This window comes from Aspergillus pseudodeflectus, assembly GCF_044049435.1.
Source record: "Aspergillus pseudodeflectus strain CBS 756.74 chromosome Unknown BJX68scaffold_81, whole genome shotgun sequence".
Lineage (NCBI taxonomy): Eukaryota > Fungi > Ascomycota > Eurotiomycetes > Eurotiales > Aspergillaceae > Aspergillus > Aspergillus pseudodeflectus.
The window spans coordinates 13,033-30,474 of record NW_027263857.1 but is presented as its reverse complement, the minus strand read 5'-3'; the positions used below and the strand labels follow the sequence as shown (position 1 = coordinate 30,474).

The window sequence follows — 17,442 nt, the reverse complement described above, 5'->3', positions numbered from 1 at the left end:
AGGTATGTTCATTATTGGAGTTCCAGTGGTTGGAGTGATGGGGCTTGAGCACAATCAAGTTGGTAAGTCCTGACCACCATAGTACCAGGTTCCGCAGGGTAGGACATGAAATGCGGTTGTTGAATAACACTGGAAGGAGCAAAGCAATAAGCACGTGCTTTGGTTTGAGGAAAGGGTCTTCTTCTCTTTGAAATTTATTGTATTAGTTATATTAACCTGAAATGGATCATAATGTATCGTAACATGCAAAATTTGGGTATGGATAAGGGTTCAATATATCCGCTCCGTACTTGGCTCTGGCCAGTCCACCTCCTCACAAGCACGCTCCTTTCTAAATTCTCGGATGCTCTCTACATCCCAGCCTGCTATCCACCGTCCGTTCTCAGACTTGTCTCCCACGTCCGGCCCAGCAAATGATCCGAGACTGATGGTGCGTACGAGTCGGCACTTTTTCTGGTGGTACGTGAACTGGAGACAGTCGGAATGGTCGCGGCATGCTTTCTGGCAAGATTCAAAGGAGTCGTGATCTTCGTGTTTTGGGGCATCAAAGGCATCGTGGTCTGCGTTTTTCCAGTCTTCGCGAACGGGACGGTTTTCAAAGTCGTAATAGTCGACAAGGTCAAAGTACAGCATCGGTCGTTGCGTGTCTCCCCCATCCGCTTGTCTTTTTGCTGACCATTTCCATAGTTCTACCGATTCAAAGGGATCACTCTTGTGGAAGCTGACGGCAGGCTGGCACCAGTACGCTCGACCCAGGGGCGTGGTGTGGAAAGAGTTGGGATTGAACATAGGCCAGAGTCCAGCTATATGGACGTCTCTCTGGGCAGCAACCCAGCCTAATACTGAGTCTCCGCAACAGTCTTCCCGGACCATATCCTGATATTTTGTGATCAAAAGCTGCGACTCTTGATCCGACCCGCCTCGGGCACTTCCTGAGCGATCCTCCCGGAGCAAGTTGTCCATTGCAGCTGCAGAGAGCACAATTCCTGATCCACCATAAACGAAGAAAGTTTTGACTGGAGTCCACCAGGTCCCCAGGTCTCTGCCTGGAGTCGGAGATCCCATATATAAGGGATCGGTCCACTTATATCGCGCCAAAAGCTGCACCAAATTCTCCCAGAGCACCAACGAATCGGTCTCCATGAACACGTACCACTTGGCATTTGGGTTCTGGGCATATGCATACTCCACCATGGACAGGAATTTATATCGATCCAGCCTCCAACCTGCATTAGTGGGCGCGAGTTCCTTGTCCCAGTAATAATGATACTCCCGCTGTTGCTGGTACGCCCGTTTATCCTCTTCAGACAGCACATGGATCACGTCTGCCAGCACGTCATGACTGTGGAAGGGGCCGAGCTTTTGGCCCATATCAGACACAACCAGAAGATTCGGAATGCATGTGGTGGCACCTTCGACGTGGGACCGAAGTCGCTCTTGAGATTCCGCTCCCCCAATTTTCAATGTGACCTGAATGCCATCTTCCGCAAAGGCATCGATCGGGAACAGGTGGCAATCTGGAGGAGATTCGGGCTCAGTAGTGTCTTTGGATGAAGGATCCGGACGATGCGGTCGTGGTGGGCTCCCATTTGGCGGCTCTGGAGTGGTCTTTTCCCAACCAAATTCTGGCTTCTGAGTGTGAAGCACATAAGCTGACTGAGAAATGATGACAATGAGTCCACCGAGCAGTAAAGCCTGGCAGATCCACCGCAATGGCTTTGGAAAGCTTGCCCGGCCTAGGGCCATCGCAAGGTTTAAGAATGCTTTAGGTAGGGATTACACCCATTTGATGGGTGCAGGCTGTTCGCGCGTACCCCGGAAATCTCGATAAAAATGGTGACGATGCCAGATGACAGCCGCGACGCGGCTGGGAGAGAAGAAAAGCGTGACATGGGGTGGCGGAGGCCCGTGTTTCATTCAACCAAATAAAATCGATGATGGGCTGATCGCTAGTTGGCCCGTAATGTCCCTTGAACAAGGGATTCAAAGAGGCCGGGCAAACATCATAGGCGCCTGGTGATGCCCGCCCCGCATGGGTTGGCCGATCGGCGCAAGCTCTCCAGCGGCGAAGACGTAATCGCCTAACATAGGCTAACAAACGGGCAAAGTCCCTCGGACCCTCTAGGAGCCTCACTGCCACGGGGCTGAGGTACTCGGGAGTGTCAAACTGCTTGAACCAATCTGCACCCTCAGTCAAGGCACGCTTTGGACGAGATATTGCCAAGTACGCGCCAGACTCGGCCTAGCACTGTTGTAACGCAAGAAATTCTCCGACCTCGGTTGCCTGGCACACTCTCGAGAGTTAAGGCAAAGCCAGCTCATTCAGGGAACGAACTGACGGCTCCAGCCGCTAGACATTCGCGAGTCGCGACACAAGATCCTGCCGCCTCCCAGGCATAAATCGCCGGCTTGATTGGCCTGGCTGGATGGGGGCGAAAACGGGTCGCGCTCGCTTGGCCCTCTAAGCTTACGCACCAAGTTCTGGGCGGGCTGTCCAGGCCCTCCAGAGACTGCCTTTCTCAGCCCCACAGAACCCTCAATCATGACGCGGGAACACCTCGTCAAAGTTCATGATAACAGACTTTCGAGTTTATCTTGATGTCAAGAACTGGAAACTCAATTCTATGATTAAGATACCGCTTACTCAGGGGTTACCCTCCGAAGTTGACCCATTTGACTTCCTTTGTCCACCTCTCAACGGTGTGACACTCATCGCTCGGGTCATCCGATCAGCAATCTTAACCGGGAACCCCTGGTGAAACATTGAGTTGGCGTTTGAACAAACCCGTTGCTTTTTTAGCGCCTTTGCTTTGCAAACGCTTGGAGTTGGAACTGGAATTGCGGCTGAAGATCAAGGGATGTTGATTAGTTATCATGGAGCTTTGGGGCGAAAAGATGGATGCTCGATGGGATCACGTTGAGCAATGTTGAAGCGCGCCCAAAGACCCTTGAAGACCGCAACAGCGGCACCTTGAGATCGATTACTGGCAGCGAGCCTCAGCGTCTGGCTAACAAGACATTCGAATGTCTGCACGAATGATGAGATACACATTCTAGGTATAATTGCAGTGGCAGCTAACACTTACAACCCTTGATGAAAGAAGAAAACCTCGCAACTCCGCCTGGGATAAAAATCACTATTGTTCCAACTCAACACGCGCGCCGATGAAAACCAACCTAGTCCAGAAAAAGAAAGAAAAACACAAAAGACGACCATCAAAAGCAACGCTCATAACTCACTCGCAACCTTCACAAGCGTATTATAGAAAGGCGTCCCTAACCCCGTGGCCGGATCCCATCCAGGCGTTGCGTTCCAGCTCGCATACGGCACTTCAACACCATAGTCGCCGTAGCACCCCGTCGACCCTCCATTGACAATATCAGTGAAGCCTGTTTGGTTCAGCGAGTATAGCCACGGATTGAGGAAGCCGAGTCTCGGCTTGCCGTCCCTCAGTCGTGCTGCGTTTAGCCGGGAGACGATGGCTGCGAATACCGGGGCCGAGGCGCTGGATTACCATTAGAAAGGTACAAAAGGCGGGGCAAGGGTCATTATAAGATCAGGGACGAATCACTTACCTTGTGCCGCCAATCCTGTATGCCTGACCGTGGTCAATGATGAGATAGTTGTTGGCCTGAGCGGCCACGTCGGGGATGCCTCTTCCATGCGGATTGTACAGCCCATCCCACCTGTCACCGAGCCTTTTAAGATAGTTTCCGACACTGGCATCCTGATACGTGGGGCGTGGAAACCGTTCTGAGAAGCCGCCGCCGGAGAAATCGATCGCTTTCTCTGGATTTGTGCCATGCGTACCGCCAACTGCGGTGACGAAAGGGCACGATGCCGGAAATATGGGCTGGAATCTTGTCCTGTTGGTACCGTCGTTGGTCAAACATGACATTCCCACGCCGTCATCGCCACTGCTGAAGATTACGGAGACTCCACGAGCCCCAAGCTGAGCAAACAGATTGCAGGTTGCGTCGGAATATGATTCCGGGACGCTCTGTTCGTCTTCTCCGTAGGATGTTGTAAGAACGGCAGGTAGCTCCTCGTCTGGTAGGTTGAGAAGATAGTGGAGTTGCTCGAGGTAGGGCTCGTTGGTAGATTCGTCTTCGCCCGACTCTCCTACGCCTGGTAAGAATGGGGCCGTTCCTCCCGTGCTATAGAACGTCGCGAGTGTGTTGTACGCAAGCGAGAGGGCGTATTGGACATCCAAGCTTGCTTCAGTGCTACCTCTCGAAGAGGTTTGTAGATTCAGGCCTCCATTGATAGAGACGACGGTAAAGTTGGTCTCTGTCCTATTTGGTGCATATGTTTCCATGAACTGCTCCAGATCGCTGTAGCGTGCATACTGCTCCAGATACCCGGATATTCCAAGCCTGTTGCGAGGGTCCGGCTCTGCAATCGTGTCGTAGATACCATACAGCTCACGCAGGCAGTCTGGTGTCACCGACTTTGTGCAGTTGGAGGTTAGGTCATGGAATGTCGCAGCGACTGGCTCAAAAGTAGGCCGTGCAAACTGTGCTCCTGGCTGGCCAAAGTGCGTCGTAGGCTGTATTAGCTGGATATATGGGTAAATCTCCCGCGGTACTGAGTAACTGAGCGTTCTGACCGTCTGTTTGTGCGTCGTGCGATGTGAGTAGCGATGAAACTTGGTCTTCAACAACGACTCCGCCTGGGAAACAGACATCGTCGCTTCAACCCAATTCCCATGACTAGTTATGGATTCTGAAGGTATATCTTCTGCCACAAGCCACGATAGTACCTGCTCCATAGTGCGGTTGGACGGGCGAACTAAAGCCCTGATCTCGTCTCGTTTCAAGTGATTTCCATAGTTGCGGTGGCCAGGCGTGGACATGTCGAGAACCATCTGTTCCACCTCAGTTGCTCTCTCTTGTTTGACAGCTATATGGAATCGCATCTGCTTTACGGGTGTTGGTAGGGGCCCTCGAAGCCAGCCATCGGGGGCTTTCTGTAGTTGTTCAACGGTGACATAACTAGATTCTGCAGTAACGACGGCGAGGAAGCAGGAGAGGACGAGGTAAATCGCCCCTGCAATAGAAGCGAGTGAGCTCATCGAGTCTGTATAGGACTAATCGGTGACACGAGGAGAAAGCGAGACTCAGAACTTGACATATGAAGGAAACCCGGAGAATTTCTATCGCGGAGAATACACCCCTGCCAAAATGTCTCCACCTCGCAACGTTCCTTGGTTCAATGCCGGGCAGCGTTTGCCCAGTGTGGCTATTTCATTCGAGGTTAGCTCAATGAGTGAAGGTCGGCTTTGAAGGAGAAGATCCAGAGTTCTCAGTGCTTGACAACCAGCCTCTTCTTCCTCGAAGCCAGTCAGTTCACTTCCATGAAGCATCCGGGGGAAAGACGCGTCAAAGTCAACCGGCATCCGTTCCTGCTGGGGAGGAATGTGACACAGCCGACTATAGGACCGTGCTCGGTATGCTTGACAACCTTCTACGCACGATCATCAGAACTCGGCAGTTGAAGCTCGCTGGCCTCCCAAGCCAATGGTGCAGACTGCACACTGGCCGAAAGCCGAGTCATCTGCTCGTCAATTCTGCTCATGAGGGGCAAGTCTTTTCTGTGCCGCTGAGGCCAGTGCATTCTGCTCATTTCTTTGTTGTGTTTATTGAGAAGAAAATATCCCTGTGTTATTGAGGCCCCAAAGAAGCAAGGGAATGGAAAGTTCTGGCCAATCGTAGCCGGCGATCATCAGGGCCCACCTGGATTCTTGCTTTGAACAAACTATGGCGCTAGCTGGATTTGGGAAGGGCGATTCGGGGCTGACCCACATGTGCCTGCTCAACCAGTAAGTCATAGTTCTGGCATGGGGCGGCAGGGCCTCTCTGTTTGCCGACAGCTGGATTATCAAGTTTCTTGATAGCACTTTTCCAAGTAAATCAAGAATTCTTGAGTTGTTCTAGAGTCAGACACCAACAGGCAGAGAGCTGAGGCGGCAACACACCCAGGAGGCTATGCCTAGGAAGCAGCCATGTAATATAGACCTTTGCTGTGGTGATGATGCTAGAGGACTATTCCTAGTACGTAGGAGTACATGACCCACAGCAATTGTAAAAGATGGATTGGCTCCTCTTAATTGTAACAGTAGCATTATCAGCAACTTCAACGAATAAGAGTTGCTAACTTCATGATAATCTTGCAGATGAGATGTCATGCATTGAACAATCCTATTCTGAAACACATGGGCATTTAATCTTTGCAGACTCTCAAATCTAAGCACTGATAGGATGTCACCTTCTGCAATGTTCTGTTCCATGCTGACTCTCTGCCCTTGCGGCTCTTCGGTAGACAAGATCTTTAACTCGGAGCGCCTTTGCCCTCGTCCAATCGCCCCATCCTCCCTTGTCTGCTGAACAGGCACCGCGTGAATAGGGCCCAACCGGGTACATATTGTTCTAAGCCCCCTCGCGAGCATTGTTCTACAAAAGATCCCTGCCAAACAACTCATACTTAGTAGCTTCGAAAGCTGAGCAGCAATCTTGTCTGCGGAGGTGATCGCCGAGTATTTCTTTTTTTTGGCAGTTATCCGTCCGGCTTACATTTGTGCCAATCGCAGGCACGCTCGGGTAAGACAAGACGCAGACTTGCATCAGCTGAAAGCACTATTCAAGACTTTGCAGCAAAGAATCAAATAATCGGGCGCTTAGCCTTGATGCCTTCCCCTCGTCATCTGGCTAGCTCAATACGTCGCCGCATCTTCCATTCCTCAACCTTCGGAACCGCTCCACAAACAATTTTATTGTCGCATTTTTCAGCTTTTCGTTTGCCGTGGTGGTGGCCTTCCCTCATCGCCAAATGCCTCTGGCGTAAGCGAGCATTGTGTGGTTTCAGATCGCTCTTTATGTTTAGCCATTCTCTTTGATCTTTCTCCATGTCCCATCCATTGGTAGCAGCAGTGTGGGAACAGCTAGGTCGCCGGGACCTCGAGAACATCCTTCATGAAATTATCGGGGAGCATGCGACGAGCCTCGCTGTGCACGCAGGGCAGCATGGCGATGCCTCGGACATGGAATCCCTGACTCGGTCTGTGTTATGGATACAGACTCTCTTCAATGCGCAACGGACGTATCTCCAGGGTCTGGCGACTATGCGAGACTGTCATCCCTACTTCGTTCCGTACCTGATTTCATCGAATTCTATCTTCTCAACCCTCATGTACTTGGCAAAGGTCAAGATGGACCTCTTTCCATGCACAAAGGCAACACCTACCGACCTTTTGAAGTATAGACACCTCATGGCGCACACGTTTCTCGTCGGCATTCGGCTGCTTATATTGCGTGGCGAGGCACTCAACTCTGATTCGAAGTTCAGATTGGAACGGGCGATGCGATCAGCCTGGGAACATCCTGACCTCTCCAGTTCGGAGCGCTTCTTGATAAACGACCTCTTGCCACGCGCAATCACCAACATTGGGTCCTCGAATCTCTATCGCACTCAGCAATCCCTAATCAAATCCAGCAGATCGTATCTCCCCGTTTTCACATCTGGAATTGTGCGCTTCCCTTTCCCTGTTAATTGGTTGTTTCTAACCTTACCATAGTATCCATTCCCCGGTGCCCCGGACACCCTAGTAACAGACCTCTTGACCGCACTCATAAAGAATAAAGATGATCAGCTGACGTCGTTCTACCTCTTGCTTGACCTCCTATGGGCGGCTGAATCTGCATCCATTCAGTGCCACATCGACCGTCGTCGGATCTCACAAGAGCAAGGGTATACCAGTGCTGCTGCTCTGAAGGTGGACGAGGCATCTAATCAGACAAAGGACAACCGGAAAAAGCTGGCAAGGACGCTTTTAGCAGCTTTTGACGATGAATTCAATATACCATCTCTGCAAGTTCTGGCAACCGTGGTTTTGAGCCAAACCGGCGGTGATAATCCACCTATACAAACTAGGAGAATCAGAGACGCCTGGAGTCAACTCGCGCCAACAAGGGAATTTGTGGACTCTGGTCTAGGACACCTTATGAGATGGCTCATCAATCGCAGGGTTCAACTGTGGGACTGTAATGGAGAGTTGGAAGCATTCTCTCATGACTATCAGCAGCACTTGACTCAATGGTTGCAGAACTCATCCTTCCCAGGGTCCAGTCAGGCCCAAGCCAGACGGAGCATAGCAGGTGCCGTATATGTTGTCAATTGTCCCGCGGTCCATCCAGTTCCTGAAGCTCTGTTGGACGAACAGCTGAAAAATTCCGACAGGAAGGCATACGAAGTACGACAATGACTTTATTTTCTGCTGATCTATTCCAAACGATTGTGCCGGGCTAACTTACCTGAAGCAATTGCAAGAGAAATCGCGATTCCTCACAATGGACACCCTCTGTCCCTTGTGCCCCGGGAGGGTCAAGATCCAGCATGCTCGGATGATCGAACCCCTTGAGCAGGTTTCCGATTCCCTCAATCTTACCGAGTCAGAGAGCAGTGGGCGGTACTCCCTACCAGACTCGGCATCTAGGCATACAACTTCTCGTTCAAGCTCTAGGACTAACTCCACAGACCAGTTATCGCGGCAAGACTCGGTAGAAGCTTTGAGAAGCCCAGTGTCACCAATATCACAGAGCCTTTCGTTCTTCAAACTGTCAACCAAAGATCGATCTTCTACTACGCCTGAGACGCCAACTTCAATCTCAAGTTTGACCCGGCCTAGAACGGGCCAACCACAGGAAAAGCAGTTGATTCGGTCGCTATCGAAAGACCTCAAGAATGCGACCCTTTCCCTGACCGGAAGTACGTCCCTGTTCAGAAGAAACTCCTCCAAGGGGCATCACCTACCCCGCCAGGCTCGTTATTCCTTCTCAGCATCGGGGCAAAGCCTCCTGTTCTGGGACACGGCAAGCAGTTGGGTAATGCGATTTGAGCTCAAGCCTCTGGATGGCAGGGGGGCTAGAGGCCATCGGTACGATGTAACTGGCGTCCAGTATGCTGCAGCTGGGAGCCAGCGGTGTGCTGTGGTTGCTTCTGCCGGAGAGGTAGTTATATCCACTAGATGTCTATGGATATATTTCGCGACTGACATGCCTATAGCACTACGAGCTTCTAATATTCAGAAACAACGGCCCCACTCCTGAAGCGTACGTGACCATCGAGACACAACAGCGCACCTTGCCCATTACCTGTATGGTCATGTCGCGCGACGATCGGTTTGTGGCATTTGCGCTAAAAGAGGAGGTTCGAGTGTACGAAATCACTGATAGTGGTATCCGTGAGATTCGACTGGGAGGTAAATCGGACCGCTACCCTGCTAGAAAATATATACATTCAGCAACAGCACACATCAAAAATATCTCCGAGACCGAAATAACAGTTCGAGAAGAGAGTAACGAGACAGTCTTTGCACGAAGGCTTCAGTTCTCTGTCGACCGAAAACGATTCATTGTTGCAACACATCTCGGGGATCAGTATGCCTATGTTGATGTGTGGAACTGCATTGATCAGGAGTGGAATATTGACGCGGATAGCTCGAAGTCCTTCAAGCTACCTCCTGTAAGATATATCTCGTTCTCCCACCTTCCAGTCCGACATCACTAATCGTCTCTAGTGGACCACCGACGACGAAGACCTCACATCCGTATACTACGACAACTTCAACCAAACAATCGTCCTAACCGCCTTCCTCACAAAGGAATACCCAATATCCTACTCCATCTCCACCAATACCATCACCAGCAACCCACTAAGCCCTCAAATCGTCCACGCAGCGCAATCACCGTCCGGCTCGCGGTTCGTCATGGCAAACGGCATGAAACAGATGTACCTCTGCGACTCAACAGCCAGCGGCTCGCTCATCCCGACAAAGATGAAAAAGGCCATATCAAAGATCAGCCCGTCTGCGTTTCGACCAGGCCACTTGGCTCTGGCCTTTCCTGAGGAAACAGAGGTGGTGGCATTTTGGTCGAAGGAGGGGAAACTAATGCTCAGGACGATTAGCTTGCATACCGGAGGAGAGGTCATTAGTGACTATGACCTAAGACCAGAGTTTGACCGGCTTGTCGTTGAAAGGCCGCTGCTGAACGAGTTCTATAGGCCGCGGCATCAGCCGTCGTCGCTGTCAAGGCAGATTGACTCAGGTATAGAAGCGCTTCAGTCAATACCAAGGCCTAACCTGCCGGAACTGCCGGCTACATGAGGCTGAAGACATTGTGAGTTAATTAGAGCTGCTATCTGTTAATAGTATATGAAAGTTTCTTGAACAAAGTCCTAGCTGAGCAGTGCCCCTTGAGTATGCCCTAATGAGTCGATTCGTGATGCTATTCAAGCTTTGGAACAAGGGCTAGCCAGGACAGTAAGCTTCTTTGGGCCATCATCAGAAATTCTCCTAGATTCGAATCATCTTAGCCACTAATGTGTTTAATCACAAACCATCTTCAAGCCGCAAAAGTATATACATAGTGGTGCTGGTCGACGCTAAACCCTTTTTGCTCCACCTTCTGGACCTCGCCGCTCAAACAAATGTGATGATCGACCGACGTCATTCACTTTTATCTCGTCAATCACACCACAAGTCAAGAGACCTGGCAGAGATTGCGGGATGCAATTCCTCTGTAAGGTGTTCTCCACAGAAATGCGCAATAATTACAGGCAATAGTCATCACTAACTCGCACCCGAAACGAGGTCGCGTGCTGTTATTGACTGGGTATCGTTCCACCCCTCATTTTGGTCCACCTCGTTGCTTATCGGCCGGCTCAATGGAAAGAAAGCTTTCTTGTTTCTGGATTTTATGCTAACGAGGCATGATTTACCTTTTAGGAAGCTTCTTCATTCTGGAAGCTCGTTGTCTGACAATATATCGTCGAGCGTGATCAATCTTCCACGAACTGAACCCCCTCTCATATCGACGTCATCAAGCCTACCTCGTTACCACATTAGCATCTCGAACGATCTTCCTCTGGCCACTACATCCATCAGAACACCTTATCGTTAGAGCCGCAATTATGTCGCAAGCCGAATTGGAGCAGGCTCGCCGGCCGTCCATGTCCGAGAACCAGACGATCCAGAGCTCCGATATCCCACTGAAGGAACGGTTCTTCCGCTACTTCCAGCATGAAATCACTGGTATGGACTAGTCGATCTCTCTGTGCTATGCATTCACTCGTCAGAGCCAATCTGACTCTTGTTTTCTCTTTCCTGTAGCCTTGCAGGGACAGATGGATACCCTCGCGGATACCTCGCTAGTTGGCGGGGAGCGGACGGATGCTACGGATCATTGTCTAGCTGGGATTGCGCGGTTGTCCAATGAGGTCAAGGACGCTGCTAGCTATATTCCTACGTATGATCAGCGGATATATGCCGAGGTATGCTCTGTTCTTTGGGGTTCAAATCGAAGTTGTCATGTTCTGACAATGCTCGCAGGCCATCAAAGCTCTCCAGGACAAACTAGCAGAAACACGCGCTACAGTCGAGCCGCGCCCCAAGTTCAGCTTCAAGAACAAGCGAAACTCACCCGGCAACCTCCTCTCCCTCCCCGATACAGCGTCAATGATGGTCCAAGGCCAGCTAGGAATAGGCGGCTACCCATCCCCCGGCGCATCCTCCGTCGGTTCTTCCGGATTAGCAACGCCCAACTGCGTCAACACTCCTCTAAACGAGCCAGACAAACAACTCCACCTCCTTAGGCAAGGCACAATCCCTAGCTCCGTTCCCGAAGTGACCGTGGACAACGTCACGGACCGCTTGAGCAAGAAACAACGAAACCAGCAGAACTTCGCAGCACAGTCCGTTAACGCGGTCACGGTAAATGACCACACGGGACTACACATCATGCTCCCATCGTCGGGCTCCACCGCCGCAGTCCCGGCATCCGTCACAGCAATGGACCGTTGCGTCGTCGATATGTCTATTCCCACCGCCAACGGCAAACCATATGCCAGTTTGATGGTCAAGACCGTCTCTGACAGCTTGCTCCTCTGTGGGCAGATTGATGGGCCTGCACACCTGACTGGAGTGCGCAATAGTATTATCGTCGTCGACTGTCGCCAGTTCCGCATGCACGACTGCAAGAACGTAGACGTGTACCTTAGCTCCTCCAGCAACCCAATTATCGAGGATTGCACGGATATCCGATTTGGGAGGATCCCGAAGGGATATGTAAGTGCTCTTGTTCATACCCTCACCTAGTCTCTTCAAACATGAAGGTGAAACGCTATAGTGTACTAACTAAACTTGAAAAACAGCAAGCCCTCGATCACGACCGCCTCGACACCGACGACCGCTGGAGCCTCGTCGAAGACTTCAAATGGATCAAGCCAGAGCCCAGCCCGAACTGGAGTCTACTTGGCCAGGACGACGGTGTGCCCCAGGAGGTCTGGACGGAGATTGTCCCTGGTGGACCATGTTGGTCGTGTGAAGAAATTCTGCGTGCGGTTAATATCCTTAAGCACTAAGATGAAGCTGCGGGTTGAGTCTTCTCTGTGCATTTGTTGACAAGATGCTAACTGCATTCAACTTACTCTCCTTCTCCTGGTCTCGGAGTTTCTGTGTTCTAGGTGGCTTGGTGTACTGCTCTTACTGGGTTGATTGCAGGCGTTATTATGGAACGTGGTATCTCTCATCGTGACTTGTCACATAACCTGTATTACTATTTATACAGTGCAATAGGAAAATGAAATCGATATACAAGTGAATGAGTGGTAGTAGGAAAAAGATGCACAAAGAGAAGCCTGCTCTCAAGCGGGGAAGAGACTTAGATACTCAGGCGTTGGTCTAAAATTCTACTCTGAAGACGAGGGCCTGACTGTCAAGGTCGAAGCCGGACTCGTCCGAGTAGGGCAGCTTCCCGAAGTTCATGGCACCTAGACATTAATTCGTTAGCAAACGCATCCTACACATAATAGTATAATGGATAGATGGTAACTCACCATCTTGCGTAATGAAATCATTATCACTGAAAGTGAAGAGGAAGTACTCCTTCTTCTCCCCCTTCTTCCTAGGAGCATCAGGCTCAACCGGAACAAGAACAAGCGCTTCCCACTTTTCATTGAGAAGCCCAGCATCTTGCTCCCCGCCATTGTGCAGCCCGAACTTAGCTAGCTCCGAGTTGACGTTGAAGTCCAAGAATGGGCAGTACTCGGCCGGCGTGATATCGCTGTTCAGATTTCCCTTTGAGTCTCCAATGCTCCCGCCGACAGAATCATACTTTTCGCCCTTGAGGTCGGTGGTCTCGGAAGAGATTGAGAAGATGTCAACTTGGCGGTACACGGAGAGGGATTCCTCGTGACCGTGCCCGAAGTCCGAGTCTCGGGAGAGGATCAGGAAGTCGCCGGTTCCCGGGAGCTGGAGAATCTCGGACTGCGAGGCAACTTTCTCGTCAAGGTCTTTGTCTGTGTAGTCGACGTATTTGGGGAGGACGACGGCGTACTCGTGAGTGTAGCGAGGCTTGCTGGGATTCGAGATGTCATACTCGAGGACACGCGCGGGCTGACGGTTCTTCTTCTTGGGGCCGCCCTCTTGGTTAAGCGCAGACTGGATCATAACGTAGAGTGTCTTGCCATCTTCGGAGAGGGTGAGGGCTTCAAAGCCTTGGTTGTTATTGCGGCCGGTGTCGGTGTCCTCTGGGATAGGCATTTTGTCAGGGGCATAGAGTGGGGGGCTGGCGGCACTGAAGGAGAGGCTGTTGTTGCGGAGTGGAAGATAGGCACTCGGGGGCTGCAGGGCGAGAACCATCTTGCCTTGCTTGTTGAAGCGGTACACGTACGGGCCGTACTCGTCGGAGACCCAGAAGAAACCCTCGTTGTCAATGACCAGGCCCTCAGAGTCGACTGACACACGCATTCCACCGGAGCCTTCGCCGCCGAAGCCATTTCCAACGTAGGTTGCCGCAGGGAGGGGTGGGAAGCCCCTGTAAGAAGCATGTCCGGTAAAGTCCGGGTCGAGACCAGTCAGAGGCTCGCCATTGGGATCCTGTAGTAGGATGGTGTCGAGGTACTTCAAGTCCATGTTGGGCTTGGAAGGGTTCTTCGCGGAGGCCTTGGGGGCTAGCTTGAGGGAGACTTCGAACTTGTGGATGCGGGGGTTGAAGTTGAGGGTACCGTTTGTGTTCCTGCTCTTGTTAGCGACATGACTGTGCTTCTGGACAACATGATAATTTACCAGCCACGGTCAGGCAGGAGCCAGAAGATACCCGAGTACGAGTCCCTGCCTGTCTTACGCCATGAGCCTTTCTCGAGGGTTGCAGAGCTACCGAGACCAGCCAGAGTGTCGCCGTACTTGTCGCGGGCGTTAGAAGCAACGAAGCCGTAGCCTTCAAGACCGGTATAGGCATAGCGTGTGCCGCCGCAAGTGGTCTCGTTTACGACGCTGTGAGGATAGTGGGGAGAGCAGTGGTTTGAACCACCGACAGCTGCAGCTGCTGCCAGAGGCAGAGCTTGGAGGAAAAAGGACCACTTCATGGTTGGAGTAGTTATGGACAAATGAGAGTAATCGAGAAGGTCCAAGAACTCTGAGAAGGGAAACCAAGAACCATGGCGACCAGCTTAGTAGGAATAAATAGCTCGACAGGTGCGGGAGGAGCGATGCAAGGAACATTGAAATGTGACGTTCTGGAAGAGATGGTTCAGGGATCACAGTGGCCAGCAGAAATGAAGCCTTTCAACGTGCTAGAAACACACACTGTGATTCGCGAATGGCTTCAAGGGCCATGGCAGCCGACCCAATGAGATTATCAGATCAGCAACGCAACTGTCCATGGATCTAGCGGCAGATTTAGCCCCAGACTACGGGTGTGATTAACCAGATATGATCTTGGAGATAAGATGACTTTTTTCCACACGTTGAACAGTACAGCATTATTACTTGTCTCTCCCGATGGAACACAAAACCTATAGACGCCACATTTCACTTGCCTTATTCGTGTCCAGCTCGCCAAGTGGTCTCTAACTTGGAATACTTCTCCTTCGCGTGATAACCCAGGTCTTGGTAGATCGCGTGATCGCCTTGTGGGGGTTAGCTGACAATCCAATGCAGGGGAAGACGAATGGAGGATGTCTTACCTCCTAGGGCCTCGATTCTTGACTCATTCTCATCTTCCATCTTGACCAGTTCTTCTTCGGGCTGCTCCTCTTCCGGTCGCTTATCGCCCGACTCCGCCGTTGCTGCCTTTCCAAAGTCTCCCGTGGCTGAACCGACCATGAGAAACTGCGCATTGGGGAATTCTAGTAGTTCCGGCTCTGTTGGAATCCAGCGGTAGTCTTTGAACTTCTCTTGAATATGCGCAGGGAACTCTGGTTCCTTCGGGAGACGGGCATTCGAAGGTCCAGGAAACTTGGGATTCTTTGACTGAAGGAGCCAGCTGCCGCGATTGCTCAGGCCGAAGTCCTCTTGGATCTCTCCCAGCTGCTCGGGGAGCGTAATATGATACACGAGGTGAGTTGCCCGTTTGGTAGAGGTGATGGCATAAACCCCTTCGGCATAGGGTTTGGCTTCGGGGACTTCACGTGTGCCCCGAGTAGAGGTCTCATAGGTATCACCGGCAATAAAGCTCTCTTGCAGCTCTTTGACCGAAACGTTAGACTTCTCGACGAAACCCATCTCCCTCTCTTTACCTGATCTTGGGTACTTCTTTTTGGGCAACATCAGCAACCGGCACTTTGCACCCGTATCCACTGCACCTTGTTCAGGATCCACTGCAGCTCCTAGAGGGGTAGGACGCAGCACAAAGAAGCTCCTCGCCACGTCTTGCATGCTGTGTGCTTCCTGGGTATTGACCCGACCGCGATAGAAGAAGTATATGATGCCTTTCTCAAGGATATTGGACGGAACGATTTCTTCTCGCTTCTGAGAGGTCTTCAAATCACCCTCAGTTCCATCGGCGGCAGTGTCCTGCTTTGTTTCTGACTCCTTCGACTTCTCTGGAGTCTCATCTGGCCTTTTCTCTGACTTCTCTTCGGGCTTGTCCTGCGAAGGTTCCTTCGATGTTGCGTCTGGCTGTTCATCGAGCTCTGCTTCGGGCTGCGCCTTTGGCCCCGCCTGCGGTTCTTCTGTGGGCTTTTCTTGCTGCTTTACTTCTGCCTGTGACTGTTTCTCTTCTTTCTCTGCGATGGGTTAGACTCAAGCAGTAATGCCTGACTTAATGCGACTCACTCTCTTCAGGTTCTACTTTCTGCGGTTCTTCTGTGGGCTTTTCCAGCTGCTTTACTTCTGCCTGTGACTCTTTCTCTTCTTTCTCTGCGATGGGTTAGACTCAAGCAGCAATACCTGACTTAATGCGACTCACTCTCTTCAGGTTCTACTTTCTGCTCAGGCGTTTTCTCAGGCTCTTTCTTCTCAGCTTCCTTCGATACTTTGTCGATATCCTTCTTCTCCCTCTTTGGCTCCGGGGCCTTCTCGGTGGGCCCTTTGCGCTTGGTACCAACCGGTCCCCTTCTCTTAGTATCCGGGGCCGCTGAAATAGCCTCTTTGGCCTTTTGAGCTGCGTGACGAGTAGAAGTTCGAGTTGCCATGGTCAAAGAATGATAGTAGAACTCTCGCTACGAGCGATTAAGGAAGTAAGTACTCCGCAAGGTCAATTGATTGCATGGAAGATGAAACTCGGAATGTCAAGCTTCAGCTTAAGATGAAGAGAGAGAATTGTTTGACGTCATCACCATAGCTCCTTCTAGAGCGAGTCACGTGAAATGAACCCATGGAGCTGGAGAGAGCAGGTTGCAGGTACAACCTCAGGCTTGCTTTGTTCTAGGGCACGCACCAACAAATCAAGGGTTAATCTATGTCCATCTCATCCGCGGTTGTACAGCCGCTAGTGCTATCGATATTTGTGCCGCTTGTATTCCCTGATAGAGTCTCGCTGGAGGTCCCGCCACCCTCTTCAGCTGCGCGGATGCGCTGCTCTTGGTTCGTTCTGGAGTATTCATAGTTCTTTGGAGGCTTGCCTTGACTCCGCCGTCGCTTCGGGTTTAAGCTATGCTCATCGTATTGCCCATCCCGCCCGGACGTAGAGAGGCGGGCCTCGCCAGGGTGGGAATGGCTGGTCGCCATATTGCTGGGCCTCCTCTTTCTGCCTCTTGATGGATACATTGTCACCGGGCTGTTGGTATCGGAGTCGCAGGAAAGGTCTTGCATTGAACCGACTAAATCCTCCCAGAGTCGGGTTTGTTCCTGCTGTGGTAAGCTGGACTTATGGATTTCGGATGCAGTGTCATCATCAGGTTCTTCAATTTCATATGGCTTCACAGTCTGAGCGCCTAGAAAATCGCTATGGCTATTTGTCGGGAGGTCTTCAATATCCAAGATTTCCACCTCATCATCAGGCGCTGCATGGCTCCATCGGGCTTGCTTTGACGGGGAAAGAGGTATGTCGTTCGTCTGCTTCGGTGATTGTTGGTGAATCCAAGTAGGCCCATAGTCCTTTGACCCCATAATTCACGGCGTGTCGCTATCCAAATTTCGGAAGGGGAAGCTGTTCGATTCTAGA

The 17,442-nt window shown here is 51.4% G+C and overlaps 8 protein-coding genes across 8 annotated transcripts; 2 read left to right on the top strand and 6 right to left on the bottom strand.

Moving 5' to 3' along the window:
• Nucleotides 1–199: 199 nt before the first annotated feature.
• BJX68DRAFT_248571 (glycosyltransferase family 31 protein) lies at nt 200–2,254 on the bottom strand. Its single transcript, XM_071041939.1, has one exon. It carries the CDS (start codon nt 1,744–1,746, stop codon nt 271–273), a length of 1,476 nt encoding a protein of 491 aa, XP_070893183.1. The 5' UTR covers nt 1,747–2,254; the 3' UTR covers nt 200–270.
• Nucleotides 2,255–3,229: 975 nt separating this feature from the next.
• On the bottom strand, nt 3,230–5,075 carry BJX68DRAFT_272432 (S53 family peptidase; the record flags this gene model as incomplete). The annotated part of the gene is made up of 2 exons (XM_071047207.1): nt 3,230–3,506; nt 3,577–5,075. 2 exons carry the CDS (start codon nt 5,073–5,075, stop codon nt 3,230–3,232), a joined length of 1,776 nt encoding a protein of 591 aa, XP_070893182.1.
• Nucleotides 5,076–6,715: 1,640 nt separating this feature from the next.
• BJX68DRAFT_279708 (uncharacterized protein) lies at nt 6,716–10,163 on the top strand (the record flags this gene model as incomplete). Its single annotated transcript, XM_071048781.1, has 5 exons — nt 6,716–7,526; nt 7,575–8,249; nt 8,317–9,006; nt 9,062–9,520; nt 9,576–10,163. Exons 1-5 carry the CDS (start codon nt 6,906–6,908, stop codon nt 10,161–10,163), a joined length of 3,033 nt encoding a protein of 1,010 aa, XP_070893181.1. The 5' UTR covers nt 6,716–6,905.
• A 330-nt stretch (nt 10,164–10,493) lies between these two features.
• Nucleotides 10,494–12,652, top strand: BJX68DRAFT_248562 (putative tubulin-specific chaperone c). Its single transcript, XM_071041938.1, has 4 exons — nt 10,494–11,090; nt 11,169–11,329; nt 11,388–12,122; nt 12,209–12,652. The coding sequence occupies exons 1-4, from the start codon at nt 10,970–10,972 to the stop codon at nt 12,416–12,418; spliced, it is 1,227 nt and encodes a 408-aa protein (XP_070893180.1). The 5' UTR covers nt 10,494–10,969; the 3' UTR covers nt 12,419–12,652.
• On the bottom strand, nt 12,607–14,733 carry BJX68DRAFT_209843 (esterase-like/phytase family protein). The gene is made up of 3 exons (XM_071037714.1): nt 14,124–14,733; nt 12,893–14,073; nt 12,607–12,826 (listed from the first exon to the last, which is right to left on the bottom strand). The coding sequence occupies exons 1-3, from the start codon at nt 14,420–14,422 to the stop codon at nt 12,738–12,740; spliced, it is 1,569 nt and encodes a 522-aa protein (XP_070893179.1). The 5' UTR covers nt 14,423–14,733; the 3' UTR covers nt 12,607–12,737.
• Nucleotides 14,714–16,267, bottom strand: BJX68DRAFT_248552 (uncharacterized protein). The gene is made up of 2 exons (XM_071041937.1): nt 15,023–16,267; nt 14,714–14,965 (listed from the first exon to the last, which is right to left on the bottom strand). Exons 1-2 carry the CDS (start codon nt 15,711–15,713, stop codon nt 14,877–14,879), a joined length of 780 nt encoding a protein of 259 aa, XP_070893178.1. The 5' UTR covers nt 15,714–16,267; the 3' UTR covers nt 14,714–14,876.
• Nucleotides 15,906–16,600, bottom strand: BJX68DRAFT_209854 (uncharacterized protein). Its single transcript, XM_071037715.1, has 2 exons — nt 16,246–16,600; nt 15,906–16,196 (listed from the first exon to the last, which is right to left on the bottom strand). Exons 1-2 carry the CDS (start codon nt 16,469–16,471, stop codon nt 16,099–16,101), a joined length of 324 nt encoding a protein of 107 aa, XP_070893177.1. The 5' UTR covers nt 16,472–16,600; the 3' UTR covers nt 15,906–16,098.
• On the bottom strand, nt 16,246–17,391 carry BJX68DRAFT_248549 (uncharacterized protein). The gene has a single exon (XM_071041936.1). It carries the CDS (start codon nt 17,385–17,387, stop codon nt 16,731–16,733), a length of 657 nt encoding a protein of 218 aa, XP_070893176.1. The 5' UTR covers nt 17,388–17,391; the 3' UTR covers nt 16,246–16,730.
• Between the last annotated feature and the right edge of the window lie 51 nt (nt 17,392–17,442).

What these genes read in the sequence shown, in the direction of transcription:
- BJX68DRAFT_248571 (XM_071041939.1), bottom strand. Translation starts at nt 1,746, where the DNA reads ATGGCCCTAGGCCGGGCAAGCTTTCCAAAGCCATTGCGGTGGATCTGC.
- BJX68DRAFT_248562 (XM_071041938.1), top strand. Translation starts at nt 10,970, where the DNA reads ATGTCGCAAGCCGAATTGGAGCAGGCTCGCCGGCCGTCCATGTCCGAG. An exon ending in ATCAGCGGATATATGCCGAG is followed by an intron (nt 11,330 to 11,387) that starts GTATGCTCTGTT and finishes CAATGCTCGCAG; the next exon opens with GCCATCAAAGCTCTCCAGGA. An exon ending in GGAGGATCCCGAAGGGATAT is followed by an intron (nt 12,123 to 12,208) that starts GTAAGTGCTCTT and finishes CTTGAAAAACAG; the next exon opens with CAAGCCCTCGATCACGACCG.
- BJX68DRAFT_209843 (XM_071037714.1), bottom strand. Translation starts at nt 14,422, where the DNA reads ATGAAGTGGTCCTTTTTCCTCCAAGCTCTGCCTCTGGCAGCAGCTGCA. An exon ending in CTCCTGCCTGACCGTGGCTG is followed by an intron (nt 14,074 to 14,123) that starts GTAAATTATCAT and finishes TAACAAGAGCAG; the next exon opens with GAACACAAACGGTACCCTCA. An exon ending in TGATTTCATTACGCAAGATG is followed by an intron (nt 12,827 to 12,892) that starts GTGAGTTACCAT and finishes ATTAATGTCTAG; the next exon opens with GTGCCATGAACTTCGGGAAG.
- BJX68DRAFT_248552 (XM_071041937.1), bottom strand. Translation starts at nt 15,713, where the DNA reads ATGCAAGACGTGGCGAGGAGCTTCTTTGTGCTGCGTCCTACCCCTCTA. An exon ending in AAGAATCGAGGCCCTAGGAG is followed by an intron (nt 14,966 to 15,022) that starts GTAAGACATCCT and finishes AACCCCCACAAG; the next exon opens with GCGATCACGCGATCTACCAA.
- BJX68DRAFT_209854 (XM_071037715.1), bottom strand. Translation starts at nt 16,471, where the DNA reads ATGGCAACTCGAACTTCTACTCGTCACGCAGCTCAAAAGGCCAAAGAG. An exon ending in GAAAGTAGAACCTGAAGAGA is followed by an intron (nt 16,197 to 16,245) that starts GTGAGTCGCATT and finishes AACCCATCGCAG; the next exon opens with AGAAAGAAGAGAAAGAGTCA.
- BJX68DRAFT_248549 (XM_071041936.1), bottom strand. Translation starts at nt 17,387, where the DNA reads ATGGGGTCAAAGGACTATGGGCCTACTTGGATTCACCAACAATCACCG.